The sequence below is a fragment of the Bufo bufo genome, chromosome 7 (genome assembly GCF_905171765.1).
Source record: "Bufo bufo chromosome 7, aBufBuf1.1, whole genome shotgun sequence".
Taxonomy (NCBI): Eukaryota; Metazoa; Chordata; class Amphibia; order Anura; family Bufonidae; genus Bufo; species Bufo bufo.
In genome coordinates this window covers 64,759,824-64,784,416 of record NC_053395.1, presented here as the reverse complement: position 1 = coordinate 64,784,416, position 24,593 = coordinate 64,759,824, and the positions used below count along the sequence as shown (strand labels likewise).

Below are 24,593 nucleotides of genomic sequence, written 5' to 3'. Positions count from 1 at the left end.
GGGTGTCATTTTACATATACCCCTGCTGGGTGAGAGAAATATCTTGGCAAAAGACAACTTTTCCCATTTTTTTATACAAAGTTGGCATTTGACCAAGATATTTCTCTCACCCAGCATGGGTATATGTAAAAAGACACCCCAAAACACATTCCCCAACTTCTACTGAATACGGAGATACCAGATGTGTGACACTTTTTTGCAGCCTAGGTGGGCAAAGGGGCCCATATTCCAAAGAGCACCTTTCGGATTTCACAGGTCAATTTTTACAGAATTTGATTTCAAACTCCTTACCACACATTTGGGCCCCTAGAATGCCAGGGCAGTATAACTACCCCACAAGTGACCCCATTTTGGAAAGAAGAGACCCCAAGGTATTCGCTGATGGGCATAGTGAGTTCATGGAAGTTTTTATTTTTTGTCACAAGTTAGTGGAATATGAGACTTTGTATGAAAAAAAAAAAAAAAAAAAAAAATCATCATTTTCCACTAACTTGTGACAAAAAATAAAAAATTCTAGGAACTCGCCATGCCCCTTACGGAATACCTTGGGGTGTCTTCTTTCCAAAATGGGGTCACTTGTGGGGTAGTTATACTGCCCTGGCATTCTAGGGGCCCAAATGTGTGGTAAGGAGTTTGAAATCAAATTCAGTAAAAAATGACGAGTGAAATCCGAAAGGTGCTCTTTGGAATATGGGCCCCTTTGCCCACCTAGGCTGCAAAAAAGTGTCACACATCTGGTATCTCCGTACTCAGGAGAAGGTGGGGAATGTGTTTTGGGGTGTCATTTTATATATACCCATGCTGGGTGAGAGAAATATCTTGGCAAAAGACAACTTTTCCCATTTTTTTATACAAAGTTGTCATTTGACCAAGATGTTTATCTCACCCAGCATGGGTATATGTAAAAAGACACCCCAAAACACATTCCTCAACTTCTCCTGAGTACGGCAATACCAGATGTGTGACACTTTTTTGCAGCCTAGGTGGGCAAAGGGGCCCATATTCCAAAGAGCACCTTTCGGATTTCACAGGTCATTTTTTACTGAATTTGATTTCAAACTCCTTACCACACATTTGGGCCCCTAGAATGCCAGGGCAGTATAACTACCCCACAAGTGACCCCATTTTGGAAAGAAGAGACCCCAAGGTATTTCGTGATGGGCATAGTGAGTTCATAGAACTTTTTATTTTTTGTCACAAGTTAGTGGAATATGAGACTTTGTAAGAAAAAAAAAAAAAAAAAAAAAAATCATCATTTTCCGCTAACTTGTGACAAAAAATAAAAAGTTCTATGAACTCACTATGCCCATCAGCGAATACCTTAGGGTGTGTACTTTCAGAAATGGGGTCATTTGTGGGGTGTTTGTACTGTCTGGGCATTGTAGAACCTCAGGAAACATGACAGGTGCTCAGAAAGTCAGAGCTGCTTCAAAAAGCGGAAATTCACATTTTTGTACCATAGTTTGTAAACGCTATAACTTTTACCCAAACCATTTTTTTTCTACCCAAACATTTTTTTTTTATCAAAGACATGTAGAACTATAAATTTAGAGCAAAATTTCTATATGGATGTCGTTTTTTTTTGCAAAATTTTACAACTGAAAGTGAAAAATGTCATTTTTTTGCAAAAAAATCGTTAAATTTCGATTAATAACAAAAAAAGTAAAAATGTCAGCAGCAATGAAATACCACCAAATGAAAGCTCTATTAGTGAGAAGAAAAGGAGGTAAAATTCATTTGGGTGGTAAGTTGCATGACCGAGCAATAAACGGTGAAAGTAGTGTAGGTCAGAAGTGTAAAAAGTGGCCTGGTCTTTCAGGGTGTTTAAGCACTGGGGGCTGAGGTGGTTAAAGCACAAAAGCATTTATACAGCAGGATGTACTATACCATTAGGGTATAAAAAAAATAAAAAATTAAACAGCAGTTACACTTTAAATGAACGAAATACAATTACTGAATGATTTCCCATAAAACTATACATCAATCTGCTCAGCTCCTCCTGCTCTATAACATGCTGCCTGCAGCTCAGATACTGTGTTCAATGTGACAGGTTCCTTTGAAAACCCCTGCACTATGCTGAAGATGGCAGCCAGTACCCTGCCTATGGCACAGCAGGACAGGCTGTCACCATACACCCTGCATTTGCATAAAAGGATTCTGAAAATATTAAGCTAATCTACCATATGCAAAGAGGTATCTCCCAAGGAAGAAAACCATCTCGGTAGTGCGACCTTGTGGAAGTTGCTCCCTATGAATCAAAATTCGACTTTTTAATAAGCCTTGGGATTTGACAAGGGAATATAGCCAATCCAAATATCCATCTGTAGACAGCTGTTTCAGGGTGCTTGCCCCTCAACCAGACGGAGTAGGATTCTAAATCCCAAGGCTTGTTAAAAAGTTGGATTTTGACTCCTATTGAGCCTCTTCCACAAGGTGGCGCTCATGAGATGATTCCCTTCCTTAGGAGATACTTCCTTACATATTTTTTTCCCATGGAGCGTTGCCAGTAAGTCTCCATACAGAACTGGTCTCTTTAACCTGTTCAGGACACAAGGCGTACTGGTACGTCCTGAGAATTTCCGATCACCGCAGCGCCGCCTTCGGTGATCGGAGCAGAGTGCCTGCCGAAATCATTCGGCAGGCACTCTGTACCAATGCCCAGACCTGCGGTTTTCTGCGTTTCCGGGTTATTCGGGTCTTTGATGACCCGATAACCCGGAAAGGACGGTGATCGGTGGTTTGATTATACACCACCAATCACCGTCCTGCGATCCTGTGAGGTGGCGATCACGCAACCTCTCAGGATCGCCTGCGATTGGTCCCCATGCGGCATGTGGGCGGAGCGCAGCAAGTTTGAATCTCCGTCGCTGCTCTCCCCGCTCATTCCGGTCCGTGGAGCGGGGAGAGCAGCAGGAGATTGCGCTGCCCACCGACATTGTGAGTTTTTGGTGCCATCAGGCACCTTAGGAGGCAGGGGCAGGCAGGTAGTGGGAGGTGTAGGCAGGGGTAGTTAGGACAAGTTTAGGGTTAGAATGGGTAAAAAAAAAACAAAAAAAAAGTTTTTTTGGGTCTGTGAGCCCTCTGATCGGGTGTCTGGGGTCCACAGCAGTTAGCTGTGTGACCCTAGACCCCACCCCACACACACTTTTTGGGTGTGCAAATTTTTTTTTAATTTTTTTATTTGCATGTTCTAACTGTGGCCAGCACTCTTTGCGTCCAGCCACTGTTAGCGCATCACCCACCCCGCCCCACAGTGCATTTGTATATTTATTATTATTATTATTATTATTATTATTATTATTTTATTATTATTTTATTATTATTATTATTAATAATTATTATTTATATATATATATATATATATATATATATATATATATATATTTTTTATAACTATAGTGTAAGTGCGTGAACACCCGTGCCCCACACACACGCACACCTAATAAAGTTTTCCACGCGCACACACACAAGCAGACACACACTCCCCGATGGCCCTCCGGACGTTCTCGGCCGAAGAGGCATACGCCCTCCTTGCCTAAGAGTCCGAGAGCCCCAGTGAGGATGACCCCACATTCCTGTTGTCATCCGCATCCTCCTCATCATCAAGCGATGATGAGCCCCCAAGGCGGCGGAGACGCCGCCAGGCAGATCGAGGGGACCCCCATGCTAGGGACCCTGTGGCCCAGCCTAGTAGGAGCAGCTCTGGGGCTCGTACTAGTTTTCCGGCGCACCAGGTCAGTCCACCTGAGCCCCCTGCAGGTGGACTTGTCTGGTGTACCCCAGAGAACTTTGAGCCCGCGATTCCTGATTTTGTTGGTGAATCGGGAATCCAGATTTACACAGTGGGCTTAACTGAATATGACTTTTTCAGTCTTTTTTTCAGTGAGGAACTGGTAAATCTGATGGTGGAGCAGACGAACCTGTACGCCCAACAGTTCGTCGCTCAACACCCGGGCTCGTTTTTGGCTAGGGCCGGTGGCTGGACTCCGGTCAGTGCAGCCGAGATGAGGACGTTTTGGGGCCTCGTGCTGCATATGGGCCTAGTCAAAAAGCCCATTGTCAGGCTGTACTGGAGTGGGGACGTCCTCCACCAGACCCCACTCTACAGTATGGCCATGGCACGTTCCCGATTTGAGGCCATCCAGAAATGCCTGCATTATGCAGATAATGCAGCATGTCCCCCCAAAGGTGATCCTGCCTATGACCGCCTGTACAAAATCAGGCCGGTCATCGATCACTTCGGTGACAAATTCATGGAGGCCTACGTACCTGGAAGGGAGGTCACGGTTGATGAGTCTCTCATTGCTTTCAAGGGCAGACTCCTTTTCCGCCAGTATGTTCTCTCTAAGCGAGCAGTATGGCGTGAAGCTGTACAAACTTTAGGAGAGTACCTCAGGGTACACTTACAAGTTTCGTGTGTACGAGGAGCGAGATTCCCCTGTATTCAACCCCCAGAATGTCCCCCCACTCTGGGTGTTTGCGGGAAACTTGTGTTGGACCTTATGCACCCACTGCTAGATAAGGGTTACAACCTATACGTGGATAACTTTTATACTAGTATCCCCTTGTTCCAGTCCCTCGCCGCCAGATCCACGTTCACTTGTGGGACCGTGCAGAAAAATCAGCGCGGCCTCCCTACCCCCTCCAGGTACCTATCCCCAGAGGTGAGACCCGTGCCCTTACCAGTGGAAACCTGCTGCTGGTCAGATATAAGTACAAGAGGGATGTCCTTGTACTGTCCACAATTCACGGTAACTGCATCAACCCTGTCCCTGTGTGAGGTACCTTGGCAACGGTCCTCAAGCCCGATTGTATCGTCGACTACAACCAGTATATGGGAGGAGTTAATCTCTCTGATAAAGTCCTCAAGCCATATAACGCCATGCGCAAAACCAAGGCATGGTACAAAAAAGTTGCGGTCTACTTGGTGCAGGTTGCCATGTACAACTCTTTTGTACTGTTCCAGTGCGCTGGCAACACAGGGACATTCCTCCAGTTCTATGAGGCACTCCTCAAGACGCAGATTTTTTTCTGACCGGGAAAGAGCAGGTGGAAGTACCTCGGGAATTGGAGGCGGCCGGATCGTCCCTGGTCAACACTTTCCAGGGGTGGTCCCCCATACTGGAAAGAAGGGACGAACCCCCAAAAAAATGCAGTGTGTGTCACAAGAGGGGGATACGGAAGGACACCACCACTCAGTGTGACACGTGCCCCGATCATCCGGGCCTCTGTGTTATTGGTTGCTTCAGGGAGTATCACATTTCCATGGAGTTCTAAATTTATAATCCCCTTCACCAACTTAGCCGCTGACTATTCAAAAAAACTATGGTTCTCAGACTTGAGACACCAAAAAATAATGGTGTATGGTACCGCGTCGGTAATAATCTCCTCTGTAAATATACCCCTAACCCCCCAGATTAACACGGTCAAAAAAAACTGTGCAAAAAAATTCTTTTTTTATCACCTTACATAACAAAAAGTGTAATAGCAAGCGATCAAAAAGTCATATAGCCCCCAAAATAGTGCCAATAAAACAGTCCCCTCAGCCCGCAAAAAATGAGCCCCTACCTAATACAATCGGCTAAAAAAATGACTTGACTATAGAGATGCAAAAAATTTCTTTTTTTGTATCCAAAAAGATAATATAGTTTAAAACCTAAATAATTGTAAAAAATTTGACTTATTAGGTATCGCCGCGTCCGTAATAATCTCCTCTGTAAAAATACCCCATGACCCAACCCTCCAGATTAACACGGTCCCAAATTTTTTTTTTAACCACTTGCCGCTAAGCTAACGCCGAAAGGCAGGCTGGAGATGTGATTTTTTTTAACCCCTAACAGGTATATTAGACGCTGTTTTGATAACAGCGTCTAATATACCTGCTACCTGGTCCTCTGGTGGTCCCCTTTGTTTGGATCGACTACCAGAGGACACAGGTAGCTCAGTAATATGTTGCACAAAGCACCACTACACTACACCCCCCCCCCCCCCCCCTGTCACTTATTAACCCCTTATTCACCCTTGATCACCACTGATCACCCCATATAGACTCCCTGATCACCCCCCTGTCATTGATTACCCCCCTGTCATTGATCACCCCCCTGTAAAGCTCCATTCAGACGTCCGCATGATTTTTACGGATCCACTGATAGATGGATCGGATCCGCAAAACGCATACGAACGTCTGAATGGAGCCTTACAGGGGCGTGATCAATGACTGTGGTGATCACCCCATATAGACTCCCTGATCACCCCCCTGTCATTGATCACCCCCCTGTAAAGCTCCATTCAGACGTCCGCATGATTTTTACGGATCCACTGATAGATGGATCGGATCCGCAAAACACATACAGGCGTCTCCCTGGAGCCTTCCAGGGGGGGTGATCACCCCATATAGACTCCCTGATCACCCCCCTGTCATTGATCACCCCTCTGTAAGGCTCCATTCAGAAAAAAATTTGGCCCTGGTTAGCGGAAATTATTATTTTTTTCTTACAAAGTCTCATATTCCACTAACTTGTGTCAAAAAATTAAATCTCACATGAACTCGCCATACCCCCAGTGCTCCAGACTAAAAAAAATACCTAGTAGCCATTGGCTCCTGAACTGAAAAATTTAGGAGCCAAATCAAATTTTTAGTCGCCAAATCGAAACTGAATCAAAATTTTGCTATCGTGACAACGGTACGCTGATCAGATCGGCGTAGGGTTGTTTTGAAACCAAAATTTTGATTCGCTATCGTCACCATAAAAAAGTATTTTGATACTCAATACCGCGCCAAAAAAAAAAAAAAAACACCAAAAAAAGCTGCGTGCATTTAGCATTTTATGAAACGTTCGGCCCATAATAGAACAGTCCTATGCTATTTTTTGGGGTGACAAGGTGACTAAAAAATGGCGAATGCTCACCGCATAGGAGATATTTTTTAATAATTTAATAGTTTGGACTTTTCGGACGCAGCGCTATGTAATATGTTTATTTATTTATTGTTTATATATTTTATATGTAAAATTGGGAAAGGGGGGATTTAAACTTAATATTTTAGGGTACTTTCACACTAGCGGTTTTCTTTTCTGGCACTGAGTTCCGTCACAGGGGCTCTATACCGGAAAAGAACTGATCGGGCATATCCCTATGCATTCTGAATGGAGAGTAATCCGTTCAGGATGCATCAGGACGTCTTCAGTTCAGTCATTTTGACTGATCAGGCAAAAAGATAAAACCACAGCATGCTACGGTTTTATCTCCGGCGAAAAAAACTGAAGACTTGCCTGAAAGCCGGATCCAGCATTTTTCCCCATAGGAATGTATTAGTGCCGGATCCGGCATTCAGAATACCGGAATGCACCCGCACTAAATCCGGACCCATTCACTTCTATGGGGCTGTGCACATGAGCGGTGATTTTCACACATCACTTGTGCGTTGCGTGAGAATCGCAGCATGCTCTATATTCTGCGTTTTTCACGCAACGCAGGCCCCATAGAAGTTAATGGGGCTGCGTGAAAATCACAAGCAAGTGCGGATGCGGTGCGATTTTCACGCACTGTTGCTAGGTGACAATCGGGATGGAGACCCGATGATTATTATTTTCCCTTATAACATGGTTATAAGGGGAAATAATAGCATTCTGAATACAGACTGCATAGTAGAAGGTCAATATAATAAACATTGGTGGCGCAGTGCGCCCCCCCATCACCCCAATATAATAAACATTGGCGCAGTGCGCCCTCCCATATAATAAACATTGGTGGCGCAGTGTGCCCCCCCATCACCCCAATATAATAAACATTGGTGGCGCAGTGCGCCCCCCCCCATATAATAAACATTGGTGGCGCAGTGTGCCCCCCAACACTCCAGTATAATAAACATTGGTGGCGCAGTGCGCCCCCCCATCACCCCAATATAATAAACATTGGCGCAGTGCGCCCCCCCTCAATATAATAAACATTGGTGGCGCAGTGCGCCCCCCCCATATAATAAACATTGGTGGCGCAGTGTGCCCCCCCATCACCCCAATATAATAAACATTGGTGGCGCAGTGTGCCCCCCCATCACCCCAATATAATAAACATTGGTGGCGCAGTGTGCCCCCCCATCACCCCAATATAATAAACATTGGTGGCGCAGTGTCCCCCCCAATATAATAAACATTGGTGGCTTAGTGGGAAGTGCCAATGAGGGTTAAAAATAATAAAAGAAAATTTACTCACCTCCTCCAGTTGATCCGTAGCTGCCGGTCTCCTGTACTTACTTCTTTCTTCAGGACCTGTGGTGACATCACTGTGCTCATCACATGATCCATCACCATGGTAATGGGCCATGTGATGAGCTCAGTGACGTCACCACAGGTCCTGAAGAAAGAAGTAAGTACAGGAGACCGGCAGCTACGGATCAACTGGAGGAGGTGAGTAAATTTTCTTTTATTATTTTTAACCCTCATTGGCACTTCCCACTGAGCCACCAATGTTTATTATATTGGGGGGGGGGGGGGGGGCACTGTGCCACCAACGTTTCTTATACTGGGGAAGGGGGGGGGGGGGGCGCACTGTGCCACCAACGTTTCTTATACAAATACAGGAGGCGGGTGCCGGTATCAAATAGCCGGCACCCGACCTTTGTGACAGGGAGTTGCGATCAGCTACAATTAACCCCTCAGGTACCGCACCTGAAGGGTTAACTCAACTGCAGCTGATCGCAGCTCCCTGTCACAGAGGTCGGGTGTCGGCTATTTGATACCGGCACCCGCCTCCTGCATTTGTATTACAGGTCAGTTTTCTTCATTGGTGGCGCAGTGGCCACAGCCCCTCCCCTCCTCCTTCCGTCTCTTCTTATTGGTGGAGGCGGCGGCAGCAGCAGCACAGGGGGGAGGGAGAGACTCCTCCTGCGCTGCTGAGAACGATTATCAGCTCCTGTGCCCGCCGCTGTATTGAGCAGAGCTGCGGCGGCGGGTCTAGTCGCAAATGGCGACAAGACTAAAAAGTCTTGTCGCCATTTGTAAATTCTAAGTCGCATTGGCGACCATTTTGGTCGCCATATGGAGCCCTGACCCCTCACGGAATCCAAATGCGTAAAATTTTTTAGACATTTATATTCCAGACTTCTTCTCACGCTTTAGGGCCCCTAGAATGCCAGGGCAGTATAAATACCCCACATGTGACCCCATTTCGGAAAGAAGACACCCCCAGGTATTCCGTGAGGGGCATATTGAGTCCATGAAAGATTGAAATTTTTGTCCCAAGTTAGCGGAAAGGGAGACTTTGTGAGAAAAAAATAAATAAAATCAATTTCCGCTAACTTGTGCCAAAAAAAAATAATTTCTATGAACTCGCCATGCCCCTCATTGAATATCTTGGGGTGTCTTCTTTCCAAAATGGGGTCACATGTGGGGTATTTATACTGCCCTGGCATTTTAGGGGCCCTAAAGCGTGAGAAGAAGTCTGGGATCCAAATGTCTAAAAATGCCCTCATAAAAGGAATGTGGGCCCCTTTGCGCATCTAGGCTGCAAAAAAGTGTCACACATCTGGTATCGCCGTACTCAGGAGAAGTTGGGCAATGTGTTTTGGGGTGTCATTTTACATATACCCATGCTGGGTGAGATAAATATCTTGGCAAAAGACAACTTTTCCCATTTTTTTTATACAAAGTTGGCATTTGACCAAGATATTTCTCTCACCCAACATGGGTATATGTAAAATGACACCCCAAAACACATTCCCCAACTTCTCCTGAGTACGGCGATACCACATGTGTGGCACTTTTTTGCAGCCTAGGTGGGCAAAGGGGCCCACATTCCAAAGAGCACCTTTCGGATTTCACCGGTCATTTTTTACACATTTTGATTTCAAACTACTTACCCCTAGAATGCCAGGGCAGTATAACTACCCCACAAGTGACCCCATTTTGGAAAGAAGACACCCCAAGGTATTCGCTGATGGGCATAGTGAGTTCATAGAAGTTTTTTTTTTTTTGTCACAAGTTAGTGGAATATGAGACTTTGTAAGAAAAAAAAATAAAAGAAAAAAATCATCATTTTCCACTAACTTGTGACAAAAAATAAAAAGTTCTATGAACTCACTATGCCCATCAGCGAATACCTTAGGGTGTCTACTTTCCGAAATGGGGTCATTTGTGGGGTGTTTGTACTGTCTGGGCATTGTAGAACCTCAGGAAACATGACAGGTGCTCAGAAAGTCAGAGCTGCTTCAAAAAGCGGAAATTCACATTTTTGTACCATAGTTTGTAAACGCTATAACTTTTACCCAAACATTTTTTTTTTATCAAAGACATGTAGAACAATAAATTTAGAGCAAAATTTATATATGGATGTCGTTTTTTTTGCAAAATTTTACAACTGAAAGTGAAAAATGTCATTTTTTTGCAAAAAAATCGTTAAATTTCGATTAATAACAAAAAAAGTAAAAATGTCAGCAGCAATGAAATACCACCAAATGAAAGCTCTATTAGTGAGGTAAAATTCATTTGGGTGGTAAGTTGCATGACCGAGCAATAAACCGCTAAAGTTGTGGAGTGCCGATTTGTAAAAAAGGGCCTGGTCTTTAGGGGGGTATAAACCTGTGGTCCTTAAGTGGTTAAAATGGTGCCAAAACAGCCATTTTTGGCACTTTTCCATTTCAATCCGTTGTTTCCGGTAAAAACTACGGGTTAACAGCCAAACAAAACTTAATATTTATTACACTGATACTGTAGTTTACAGAAACGCCACATTTGTGGTCGTAAACTGCTGTATCAGTAAAAGGGAGGCGCAAAAGGAAAGGACCGATATGGTTTCTGGAAGGCAGATTTTGATTGCCTTTTTTTATTGACACCATGTCCCTTTAGATGCCCCCCTAGAGTAGAAACTCCCTAAGGCCTCATGCACACGACAGTATTTTTTCGCGGTCCGCAAAACGGGGTCCGTTGTTTCGTGATCCATTTTTGTTTCCGTGTGTCTTCCTTGATTTTTGGAGGATCACCAGAGATGAAGGAAAGTGAAATAAAATCTAAGTCAAGTTTGCCATGCAAATGATAGGAAAAAAACGGACGCGGATGACAATCTTGTGTGCCTCCGTGTTTTTTCACGGACCCATTGACTTGAATGGGTCCGCAAACCGTTGTCCGTGAAAAAAATAGGACGGGTCCTATTTTTTGGACTGACTGGAAACACGGATCACGGACGCGAATGACAAACAGTGCATTATCCGAGTTTCAACGGACCCATTGAAAGTCAACGGGTCCGCAGAAAATCACGGAAAACGGAACAACGGACACGGAACACAACAACGGTCGTGTGCATGAGGCCTGAAAGTGACCCCATCTAAGAAACTACACCCCTTAAGGTATTCAAAACTGATTTTACAAACTTTATTAACCCTTTAGGTGTTCCTCAACAGTTTATGGCAAATGGAGATGAAATTTCAGAATTTAAATTTTTGGTAACCTTACCTCACAAAAATGTAATATAGAGCAACCATAAAACATATTACCCTAAAAATAGTCCCCAAGAAACCGCCACCTTATCCCGTAGTTTCCATAATGGGGTCACTTTTAGGGAGTTTCTACTGTAGGGGTGCATCAGGGGGTCTTGAAATAGGACACGGTGTAAAAAAAACGGTCCATAAAAATCAGCCCCCCAAAACCCACACGGCGCTCCTTTCCCTCTACACCCCGCCGTGTGGCCGTACAGTAGTGTACGACCACATATGGGGTGTTTCTGTAAATGGCAGAGTCAGGGCAATAAAGATAGTCTTGTTTGACTGTTAACCCTTGATTTGTTAGTGGAAAAACTGGGTTAAAATGGAAAAATTGGCAAAAAAATGAAATTCTGAAATGTCATCTCAATTTGCCAATAACTCTTGTGGAGCACCTAAAGGGTTAACAATGTTTGTAAAATCTGTTTTGAATACCTTGAGGGGTGTAGTTTCTAAAATGGGGTCATTTTGGGTGGTTTATATTATGTAAGGGCTCTTTCACACCTGCGTTATTGTCTTCCGGCATAGAGTTCCGTCGTCGGGGCTCTATGCCGGAAGAATCCTGATCAGGATTATCCTAATGCATTCTGAATGGAGAGTAATCCGTTCAGGATGCATCAGGATGTCTTCAGTTCCGGTACGGAACGTTTGTTGGCCGGAGAAAATACCGCAGCATGCTGCGCTTTTTGCTCCGGCCAAAAATCCGGAACACTTGCCGCAAGGCCGGATCCGGAATTAATGCCCATTGAAAGGCATTGATCCGGATCCGGCCTTAAGCTAAACGTCGTTTCGGCGCATTGCCGGAGCCGACATTTAGCTTTTTCAGAGTGGTTACCATGGCTGCCGGGACGCTAAAGTCCTGACAGCCATGGTAAGTGTAGCGGGGAGCGGGGGAGCAGTGTACTTACCGTCCGTGCGGCTCCCCGGGCGCTCCAGAGTGACGTCAGGGCGCCCCAAGCGCATGGATCACGTGATCGCATGGATCACGTCATCCATGCGCATGGGGCGCTCTGACGTCATTCTGGAGCGCCCCGGGAGCCGCACGGACTGTAAGTATACCGCTCCCCCGCTCCCCGCTCCTACTATGGCAACCAGGACTTTAATAGCGTCCTGGGTGCCATAGTAACACTGAAAGCATTTGGAAGACGGTTCCGTCTTCAAATGCTTTCAGTACACTTGCGTTTTTCCGGATCCGGAGTGTAATTCCGGCAAGTGGAGTACACGCCGGATCCGGACAACGCAAGTGTGAAAGAGGCCTAAGCCTCACAGTGACTTCAAACCTAAACTGGTCCTTAAAAAAATGGGTTTTTGAAAATTTCCAAGATTTGCTTCTAAACTTCTAAGCCTTGTAACGTCCCTAAAAAATAAAATAGCATTCCCCAAATGATCCAAACATGAAGTAGACATGTAGGGTATGTAAATTGCAAATTTTTCCAAAATTTTGGTAAATTTTGTATTTTTTTTTTATAAATAAAAATGAATTTTTTTGACTCAATTTTACCAGTGTCATGAAGTACAACATGTGACGAAAAAACAATCTCAGAATGGCCTGGATAAGTAAAAGCATTTTAAAGTTATCACCACATAAAGTGACACTGGTCAGATTTGCAAAAAATGGCCTGTTCCTTAAGGGGAAATAAGGCTGTGTCCTGAAGGGGTTAAGGAGATCCAGCACCTTGCATAAGCAAGATAATCTACCAAAACTGTTGGCCCCATTAGCAGATTATTTATTATATTATCACTTTGGGGTCACAAGTAGTGGTCTTACCTAGATATTCATGGCATATCCACAGGATATAGCATAAACGTCCTATAGGTGCAGGTCCCATCTTAAGAACAGGACCCTATCTCGCACTGCTGTAAATGGAGAAGAGCTGCACATGTACGGCTCTCCAGTCACTGCTACAGACCTCCAAAAATAGCAGTGAATGGACAAAGCCACACACAACCTTCTCTCCATTCATGGTGGTGCTGGCTGGACAGTGGTAGAACATAGTTGGTGACAGATAGCAGAGATCTTGAAAGGGTTAAAGAATTGAAAGGCTGTATGGACATGTAGCCAACTGAGGCCTCTTGATGAGCTTTAGCCTGAGGGGTGAAGGTATCTAAAGTAAAGAAACCCTTTTCTGTACAATTCATCTTTATAGGAAATGTACAAACACACACTTAAAAGGTGACTTTTCTTTTCCCTTTAGATCGCTTTGCTTGATGTGGACATCTGTGGTCCATCAATTCCAAAAATAATGGGTCTAGAAGGCGAACCGGTAAGACCCTTCAATTAGCACTTTTTTTTTTATTGCTTCTTCTGTATTTTTCTCTTTATAAGATGCACTGGATGATAAGACGCACATAGGTTTTAGAGGACGAACATATCAGAACAGGCCTCCAATCTTCATCAGACATCAGATCAGACCCCCACGTCAGACATCAGATCAGACCCCCACGTCAGACATCAGATCAGACCCCCACGTCAGACATCAGATCAGACCCCCACGTCAGACATCAGATCAGACCCCCACGTCAGACATCGGATCAGACCCCCACGTCAGACATCGGATCAGACCCCCACGTCAGACATCGGATCAGACCCCCACGTCAGACATCGGATCAGACCCCCACGTCAGACATCGGATCAGACCCCCACGTCAGACATCGGATCAGACCCCCATGTCAGATCTCAGATCAGACCCCCATCAGAGAGAAAATAAACAAATCAATTTACCTCTCATGCTCCGCCGCCACTCTGCAGAAAGCAGCCTCTCCTGCACTCACCGCTCCCTGGTCTTCTCTGGACCTGCGCTGCACTGTCACCTGACGTCGCAATATGTCAGGTCATAATGCGCACACTACATCTTGACGCTGTATGCAGTCAGGACAGCACAGTGGGTGTCTGGAGGAAGACCAGGGAGTGGTGAGTACAGCCAGCACCAGGAGTGCTATAGTCTCACCTGTTTCTTTCCTTTATCCAGTCTATTTTCGGCAGACAGCTCATCCACCATTATAACATAGATGAAAATCAATTTTTTACTTCTAGGTTCACCAAAGCGGCTCTGGATGGTCACCCGTTGTAAGTATCTTTCACTCCGGGCTGCCGAATGGTCAAATCTTGATTGTTGGTATTATTGGAGGTTTAAAGGGACACTGTCACCTGGATTTCACTTACTGAGCTATTAACATCACCACATCAGTCTCCACGATTTTCAAATTGCGGATCCGCAGAACACTGATACCGACCGTGTGCGTTCCGCAATTTGCGGACCACACATTGCCAGCGCTATATAGAGAATGCCTAAGTTTGTCCATGGTTGCGGACAAGAATAGGACATGCTCTATCTTTTTTGAGGGGCCACGGAACGGAACAACGGATGCGGACAGCACACGGTTTGCTGTCCGCATCTTTTGCGGCCCCATTGAAATGAATGGGTCCGCACCCGTTCCGCAAATTTGTGGAACGGATGCGGATCCATTTATATGGTTGTGTGAATGCACCCTTAATCATATGTTAATTACCTCGATAAGGAGCCCAAGTGGCTGTCCCTCAGGCCGTTGGAGCCCAGCCGCGCCCGTTATCTCGGAGCCCAGCACCGCCCCACTGCTAATTTATTCACTGCTCATCACTGGCGTAATGTGTTTGTTGCGCCTGAAATCTCACGCATGCGCCGTGGATACACATGTCAGCGCCTGCGCGGTGTTCTGGCATCGGCCTCACAGAACGAAGTGCGCATGCGCCAGCTTTGCTCAACCTGAAAATGTGCGAGATTTCTGGCGCAACAAACACATTACATTGGCGATAAGCAGTGAATAAATTAGCAGTGGGGCGGTGCTGGGCTCAAACGGCTGGAGGGACAGCCCCTTGGGCTCCTCATCGAGGTAATTAACATATGATTAAAAGCTATTTTCTAGACAAATGAAAAGACAAAGGGCAGTCATACTAGTATATATTAATATAAATCGTGGAGACTGACGTGGTGATGTTAACAGTTCAGTAAGTGAAATCCAGGTGACAGTGTCCCTTTAACGTGTGTATGAGTATGCACAATGTCATGTCTGCGATCCTACAGTGACACCTAGTGGCCACACTCATGTTTGTACATAGATGTTGCTGTGCAGATAATGGTGTATGTACAAAGTTACCGTCTTTCACATTCTACACAATGTTAACTGTATTATCCCTTTTATTACGTAAGATTCACCTTGTCAGTTAGGCCTCATGCACACGACCGTTCAGTTTTTTGGGTTCCGCAAACCGCGGATCCGCAAAAAAACGGAAGCCGCCCGTGTGCCTTCCGCAATTTACGTAACGGGCAGCCCATTGTAGAAATGCCTATTCTTGTACGCAAAACAATTTCTACCGTTCTATTTTTTTGCGGATCCGCAAATGCGGATGAGGACAGCACATTCCGACCCCATTGAAAATGAATTTGCTGAACGGATGCGGACCCATTTTGCTGACGTGTGAATGGACCCTTATTCTAATTATTGACTTGTCTGTTGCCATGTTATTTATGACTGTTTGTACATGAACCCCTGAATTGTAAAGCGCTGCGGAACATGTTGGCGCTATATAAATAAGGATTATTATTACCATTTGTCTCATAGAATATCTTGGTGTGCAGATGACGTCGCCTCTCTCCAGATATAAATGACATCATGTTCAGTGTGAATTTGTAGGATCAGGATGCCGGCTGTCTGGTCACTATGTTTTGTATTTCAGTATGTAGAGGACAACCTGGCGGTGATGTCTGTCGGCTTCTTGCTTGGTAGTCCAGATGATGCAGTTATATGGAGGGGCCCCAAGAAAAATGGTTTGTATGACAATATTTGAGAATGTACGACTGAATCATTGTTGTAACCAAACCGAAATTAATCTGTCAAAAGGGTATTTGTTATTAACTTCAGCCAACGCCCAACCTTCTTAACTCACATTGGGTATTAGGCCAGCCATACACATAAGATGAATGTCCGCCAAGAAATTGTACAACTGCCAAAAAACGTGATCTGTCTATCTGCATGAAAATGCATGTGTTTGGTATGAGCGACCAAATGCAGCCAATAATTTGATGTCGCATAAGCCTACTCTGCTGTCTTACGTTTTCTTTTTTTAATAGTCCCTCTCTGATCTCCCTCTTTAGTCTGGCATGATGATGGCGGGATTGTCCGCACAGTCATTATAATCTGTCATGATGATGGCGGGATTGTCCGCACAGTCATTATAATCTGGCATGATGATGGCGGGATTGGCCACACAGTCATTATAATCTGGCATGATGATGGCGGGATTGGCCACACAGTCTTTTCAGCCAATGCTTGTCTTATTTGCGTGGCTGGCTTTACATAGCGGATACCACCATTAAGTCAGTCGAGTGATCCACTGATTAGTGCTCGTCCAGTTTCTAAAACTGCCAGCAATCACCAAGGAAAATTGGGGTCAAAATGCATTTATAATGCTGCAGCTGCTGTAGTTTTACATGATGGCTGATGGAGTGGAGGGGCACCTTCTATAACATTTATATGCCCTAACAGGTCATATTGAAAAGAGGTTATCCCCTTTTAGCAATGCGGAACAACAGATTCTCAGCTAACAGTCATCTCTGAAGTGCCCGTTCAGACAGTAATGCAACACTTTGGGAGACTCCGCAACTGGAGGCAGTCTAGCCATACACACTAGATGTGTTAGGTATTGTATGCGGGGGTCAGGAGTCATAGCTAATGTCCAAACAAGCGTGCAGCAGAAGCTATCTTATGTGTATGGCCAGCTTAAGGATCCTTTTACACAGACAGACTAGTATTCATAAAGAGTGCCAGACAACAGTCTAGCAAGTCGATCGGCGTTCGTTAAAGGACCTTTTACATGGGCTGATAATTGCTTAAAGGGGTTCTCTAGGAATTAAAAAAATGAAAATAGCTAAAATATTATTTTATAATAAATATATTCACAAATACCTTTCATTACTTAGAATGGCTTGTTTTGTATAGGGTGCAATCATCAGATTTCACGGGGTCCGTCCGTCCACCAAGCGCTAATCCCCGCCTCTCCCATAGAAGTGAATGGGAGGCCCATGCTCCCATTCATTTCTATGGGGCAGACGGCAACAGCTGAGCCAGCGCTCCGCTATTTTCGGCAGCCCCATAGAAATGAATGGAAGGCGGTTGCATATGCTCAGTGCGCCCTCTTTCACTTTCGGGGCTCCGTTCTCGATATAGGTACGTGTCCCAGCGGTGGGACCCGCACCTGTAAGACAATGGGGGCATATCCTAGCGATATGCCCCCATTGTCTGAGATGAGAAAACCTTTAAAGAGGACCTTTCACTAGAATAAAAAAATGTAAACTAAGTATACAGACATGGAGAGCGGCGCCCAGGGATCTCCCTGCACTTACTATTATCCCTGGGCGCCGCTCCGTTCTCCCGGTATAGGCTCCGGTATCTTCATATGTTCGGCTCAACTGGGTGGAGCCTGCCGGCGTCTCCTTCTCCCAGGCTGTAGCGCTGGCCAATCGCAGCACTCAGCTCATAGCCCGAGAGGAAAAAAAAAACTCTCAGGCTATGAGCCGAGCGCTGCGATTGGCCAGCGCTACAGCCTGGGAGAAGGAGACGCCGGCAGGCTCCACCCAGTTGAGCCGAACATATGAAGATACCGGAGGCTATACCGGGAGAACGGAGCGGCGCCCAGGTATAACAGTAAGTGCAGGGAGATCCCTGGGTGCCGCTCTCCATGTCTGTATACTTAGTTTAGATTTTTTTTATTCTAGTGAAAGGTCCTCTTTAAGTATTTTCATTTCCTTAATTCCTGTAGAACCCCTTTAATGTGGCTAATCATTTACATTAGTGTTGGCAGCCTACCCCCTGTTTACATGGGACCATGAGTTACTGATAAATGAGAATAGTTATGTGCGCATAAAAAATGTGGTCGGGAACGAGCTTTTAAAATGCCAATTGTTCGCTCAATCATCTGCCCATGTAAAAGGTCATCAAGTCAGCTGAATATATCGTCAGCACCAAGTGCAGTTTTATAGATGAACTCGCCAAGCATTTCCCATTTCTGAGCAGTACGTGAGCGCTGCCCACTACGTGGCATTAGGCACTAGACATTTGCTGGAGCTGTTGTTCCAGCCATGACTGTCTCTAGTACTGCATCTCTGCCCCATTCTCATGATCACACTGTGATGGTCTAGGCCAGTGATGGCTAAACTCCAGCTGTTGAAAACTACAACTCCCACCATGCCCTGCAGTAGGCTGATAGCTGTAGGAAATCTTTGCATGCTGGGAGTTGTAGTTTTGCAACAGCTGGAGAGCCGCAGTTTGGCCATCCCTGGTCTAGGTCATCAATTGATATTCCTTGAAAACACCTTGCTACTTTTTAAAGAAAATGCATTTTATTTTATTTGGCCAAAATAGTTTATAGGTCATACACTACAAAAATACTTCCACTTCAAATGGAATAAAATGTACCGTATGTGATAGAACTCACTGGTGGGGAGTGTTTGATGTGTGCTTATGGTTTTCTTCCTTTTCAATGGTCTAGGAATGATTAAGCAGTTTTTGAGAGATGTAGACTGGGGAGAAGTGGATTACCTGATAGTAGATACTCCTCCTGGTACCTCTGATGAGCATCTGTCAGTAGTGCAGTACCTTAGTGCGGCTCACATTGATGGCGCGGTCATCATCACTACTCCTCAGGTAAGAGTTTACATTCTACTCGTACTTTGCTCTGGTCGTAATTACTAAGTATGCTTTTAAACAATTTCAGGGGTACATACTGTGGACAGCAGTGCCGCCTGTGTTAGGTCTACACAGGAATGTTTGGTACAGTCATAGCATTGCCACAGACTTTGTGTTTCTCTGCGGGGAACAAGGTTGTGGAAGACCTTGTGACCATTGCTGAAAGTCTTAGGATCATATAATTGCGATGGGTAGAAGGTCACCAACGACCTTAATTTCCCAAAGGAAACATTGAAGTTGCAGAAATACTGGACTAGTGTCACCATGTGATTGTAACCGAATTGTGAATCTTCACTTAGAGGCATGGACCTTATAGTATTTGCAGTTCAGCTACTTTAAAATATTTCTTGTGTTTCTTCTTCCATTTTACTAGGAGGTATCGCTCCAAGATGTACGAAAGGAAATAAATTTTTGTCGCAAAGTGAAATTGCCGATTATTGGAGTAGTAGAAAACATGAGTGGTTTTATCTGCCCAAAATGCAAGGTGCGTGTTCACAATTCTTATCGATACCAATATATTGTAAGTCGCATTGTATTAGGAACCCTGTAACTACAGGGAGTGCAGACATCTGTGGAACCCCTGCCGAAGCTCTCCCCCAGATAAAATAGGAGTTATAGAACCCGGCTTCCTAATATACATACACTTGGGGCCCATCAACACAGATTTTTTTTTTTTTTTTTGCAGGCTGGATTTGAAGCAGATTTTGCACACAAAAAAGGCCGGGCGGCTACACATTATCCGCCTCTTTTATAGTTTTCAAGTGGTCACAGTTTATTGGCACAACCATGCCAAGAAAGGATATGTTATAAATAGGGATGAGCGAACCCGAACTGTATAGTTCGGGTTCGTACCGAATTTTGGGGTGTCCGTGACACGGACCCGAACCCGAACATTTTCGTAAAAGTTCGGTGTTCGGCGCTTTCTTGGCGCTTTTTGAAAGGCTGCAAAGCAGCCAATCAACAAGCGTCATACTACTTGCCCCAAGAGGCCATCACAGCCTTGCCTACTATTGGCATGGCTGTGATTGGCCAGTGCAGCATGTGACCCAGCCTCTATATAAGCTTGGGTCACGTAGCGCTGCACGTCACTCTGCTGATTCAAGCATAGGGAGAGGTTGCAGCTGCGACGTTAGGGCGAGATTAGGCAGATTAACTCCTCCAAAAGACTTCATTCTGTGATCGATCTGCAGCTGTGGATCATTGAAGTGCTAATATCGACTTGCTCACTTTTTTGAGGCTGCCCAGAGCGTTTTTAGATCACTTTTTCTGGGGTGATCGGCGGCCATTTTGTGACTTGTGGTGCGCCAGCACAAGCTATCACCAAGTTTATTTAACCATTAATAGTGTGGTTATTTTGTGCTATATCCTACATCAGCTGCAGGCTGAGCCTGTGTCACCAAAGTGCATTTAACCATCAACAGTCTGGTTATTTTTTGGTCATATACTACATCTGGTGCAGGCTGAGCCTGTGTCACCCAAGTGCATTTAACCATCAATAGTGTGGTTATTTTTTGGCCATATACTACATCAGGGGCAAGTTGAGCCTGTCACCCAGCGCCTAAAAAATAGACCTGACATTTCTATTCAACCAAATCTGTACTGTTTTAGCTGGTCAAGTTATTTGTAGTGACCGTAAAAGCAGACTTTTTGTTCTGGGTTGAAAAACTATTCCCAAATTTGCCATTCTCAAAATAACTAGTTTCTGGTATATGAGGCCTACTTGAAATCTATCCCAAAAAGAATATCTTACATTGAAGGTGCTGATAGTGTCATTCAGAAAAACCTAAGACACACGCTACCGTGGAGATAGAAGTCTGATTCTGTGATTGAACCTATACCTGTCACATAGCGCAAAAAAAAAAAACAGGCCTGACATTTCTATTCAACCAAATCTGTACTGTTTTAGCTGGTCAAGTTATTTGTAGTGACCGTAAAAGCACATTTTTTGTTCTGGGTTGAAAAACTATTCCCAAATTTGCCATTCTCAAAATTGTGGTGAACGGGAACAATGAGGAAAACATCTAATAAGGGACGCGGACGCGGATGTGGACATGGTCGTGGTGGTGTTAGTGGACCCTCTGGTGCTGGGAGAGGACGTGGCCGTTCTGCCACAGCCACACGTCCTAGTGAACCAACTACCTCAGGTACCAGTAGCCAGCAGAATTTACAGCGATATTTGGTGGGGCCCAATGCCGTTCTAAGGATGGTAAGGCCTGAGCAGGTACAGGCATTAGTCAATTGGGTGGCCGACAGTGGATCCAGCACGTTCACATTATCTCCCACCCAGTCTTCTGCAGAAAGCGCACAGATGGCGCATGAAAACCAAGCCTATCGGTCTTTCACATCACCCCCATGCATATAAGGGAAACTGTCTGAGCCTCAAGTTATGCAGCAGTCTCTTATGCTGTTTGAAGACTCTGCTGCCAGGGTTTCCCAAGGGCATCCACCTAGCCCTTCCCCAGGGGTGGAAGAGATGGAATGCACTAACGCACAACCACTTATTTTTCCTGATGATGACATGGGAATACCACCTCAGCACGTCTCTGATGATGACGAAACACAGGTGCCAACTGCTGCGTCTTTCTGCAGTGTGCAGACTGAACAGGAGGTCAGGGATCAAGACTGGGTGGAAGACGATGCAGGGGACGATGAGGTCCTAGACCCCACATGGAATGAAGGTCGTGCCACTGACTTTCACAGTTCGGAGGAAGAGGCAGTGGTGAGACCGAGCCAACAGCGTAGCAAAAGAGGGAGCAGTGGGCAAAATCAGAACACCGCCCCCGCCAAGAGACTCCGCCTGCTACTGACCCGCCGCCATCTGGGACCGAGCACCCCAAAGGCAGCTTCAAGGAGTTCCCTGGCATGGCACTTCTTCAAACAATGTGCTGACGACAAGACCCGAGTGGTTTGCACGCTGTGCCATCAGAGCCTGAAGCGAGGCATTAACGTTCTGAACCTTAGCACAACCTGCATGACCAGGCACCTGCATGCAAAGCATGAACTGCAGTGGAGTAAACACCTTAAAAACAAGGAAGTCACTCAGGCTCCCCCTGCTACCTCTTCTGCTGCTGCCGCCTCGGCCTCTTCTGCTGCTGCCTCGGCCTCTTCTGCTGCTGCCGCCGCCTCGGCCTCTTCTGCTGCTGCCGCCGCCTCGGCCTCTTCCTCTGCCTCTGGAGGAATGTTGGCACCTGCCGCCCAGCAAACATGGGATGTACCACCAACACCACGACCTGCGTCACCAAGCATCTCAACCATGTTACACGGCAGCGTTCAGCTCTCCATCTCACAAACATTTGAGAGAAAGCGTAAATTCCCACCTAGCCACCCTCGATCCCTGGCCCTGAATGCCAGCATTTCTAAACTACTGGCCTATGAAATGCTGTCATTTAGGCTGGTGGACACACACAGCTTCAAACAGCTCATGTCACTTGCTGTCCCACAGTATGTTGTTCCCAGCCGGCACTACTTCTCCAAGAGAGCCGTGCCTTCGCTGCACAAACAAGTGTCCGATAAAATCAAGTGTGCACTGCGCAACGCCATCTGTGGCAAGGTCCACCTAACCACAGATACGTGGACCAGTAAGCACGGCCAGGGACGCTATATCTCCCTAACTGCACATGGGTAAATGTAGTGGCGGCTGGGCCCCAGGCGGAGAGCTGTTTGGGCGCACGTCCTTTCCGCCGCCAAGGATCGCAGGGCAACATTCTTTGCCTCCTGTCTCCTCCTCCTCCTACTCAGCTTCCTCCTCCTCTTCTTCCACCTGCTCATCCAGTCAGCCACACACCTTCACCACCAACTTCAGCACAGCCCGGGGTAAACGTCAGCAGGCCATTCTGAAACTCATATGTTTTGGGGGACAGGCCCCACACCGCACAGGAGTTGTGGCGGGGTATAGAACAACAGACCGACGAGTGGTTGCTGCCGGTGAGCCTCAAGCCCGGCCTGGTGGTGTGCGGTAATGGGCGAAATCTCGTGCAGCTCTGGGACTAGCCGGTTTGACGCACATCCCTTGCCTGGCGCATGGCTGAATTTGGTGGTGCAGAAGTTCATTCGCAACTACCCCGACATGTCAGAGCTGCTGCATAAAGTGCGGGCCGTCTGTTCGCGCTTCCGGCGTTCACACTCCTGGCCGCTGCTCGCCTGTCTGCGCTACAGCGTAACTTCGGCCTTCCCGCTCACACGCCTCATATGCGACTTACCTACCAGGTGGAACTCCACCTTGCATATGCTGGACAGACTGTGCGAGCAGCAGCAGGCCATAGTGGATTTCAGCTGCAGCACGCACGGGTCAGTCGCACTGGCGGATCAGACACACTTCACCATCCAATGACTGGGCCTCCATGCGAGACCTGTGTGCCCTGTTGCGTTGTTTCGAGTACACCACCAACATGGCCAGTGGCGATGACGCCGTTATCACGTTACAATACCACTTCTATGTCTCCTTGAGAAAACACTTAGGGCGATGATGAAGAGAGGTGGCCCAGGAGGAAGAGGGGTCATTTTAGCACTTTCAGGCCAGTCTCTTCGAAAGTGACTCAGAGGGAGGTTTTTTTGCAACAACCAGAGGCCAGGGTACAAATGTTGGCCAGACAGGGCCCACTACTGGAGGAGGAGGTGAGGAGGATGAGGATGAAGCATGTTCACAGCGGGGTGGCACCCAAAGCAGCTCGGGCCCATCACTGGTGCGTGCTGGGGGAAACTAAGGACGATGACGATACGCCTCCCACAGAGGACAGCTTGTCCTTACCTCTGGCAGCCTGGCACACAAGAGCGACTACATGCTGCAGTGCCTGCGCAACGACAGCAGAGTTGCCCCACATTTAACGTGTGCGGACTACTGGGTTGCCATTCTGCTGGATCCCCGGTACAAAGACAATGTGCCCACCTTACTTCCTACACTGAGCGTGATAGGAAGATGCGCGAGTACAAGCGCGCGTTGGGTAGACGCGCTACTGAGAGCATTCCCAAATGTCACAGGGGGAACCAGTGGAAGCCCAAGGCGAAGGCAGAGGAGGAGCAAGAGGGTCGCCAACGCAGCTGTGTCACAGCCAGCTCCTCTGAGGGCAGGGTTAGCATGGCAGAGATGTGGAAAAGTTTTGTCAACACGCCACAGCTAACTGCACCACCACCTGATACGGAACGTGTTAGCAGGAGGCAACTTTCACTAACATGGTGGAACAGTACCTGTGCACACCCCTCCACGTACTGACTGATGGTTCGGCCCCATTCAACTTCTGGGTCTCCAAATTGTCCACGTGGCCAGAGCTAGCCTTTTATGCCTTGGAGGTGCTGGGGCCTGCCGGCGGCCAGCGTTTTGTCTGAACGTGTATTCAGCACGGCAGGGGGGCGTCATTACAGACAACCGCAGCCGCCTGTCTACAGCCAATGTGGACAAGCTGAC

The 24,593-nt window shown here is 46.3% G+C and overlaps 1 protein-coding gene across 1 annotated transcript in view; it reads left to right on the top strand.

Annotated features, from left to right (window-relative positions):
* NUBP1 (nucleotide binding protein 1) overlaps positions 1–24,593 on the top strand; it is an 81,677-nt gene that overhangs the window by 47,691 nt on the left and 9,393 nt on the right. The window contains exons 4-8 of the mRNA XM_040440481.1: positions 13,666–13,734; positions 14,505–14,537; positions 16,185–16,275; positions 18,996–19,150; positions 19,566–19,676. Of these exons, the coding sequence (XP_040296415.1) occupies positions 13,666–13,734; positions 14,505–14,537; positions 16,185–16,275; positions 18,996–19,150; positions 19,566–19,676 (459 nt within the window). The remainder of the gene's footprint in view (positions 1–13,665; positions 13,735–14,504; positions 14,538–16,184; positions 16,276–18,995; positions 19,151–19,565; positions 19,677–24,593) is intronic.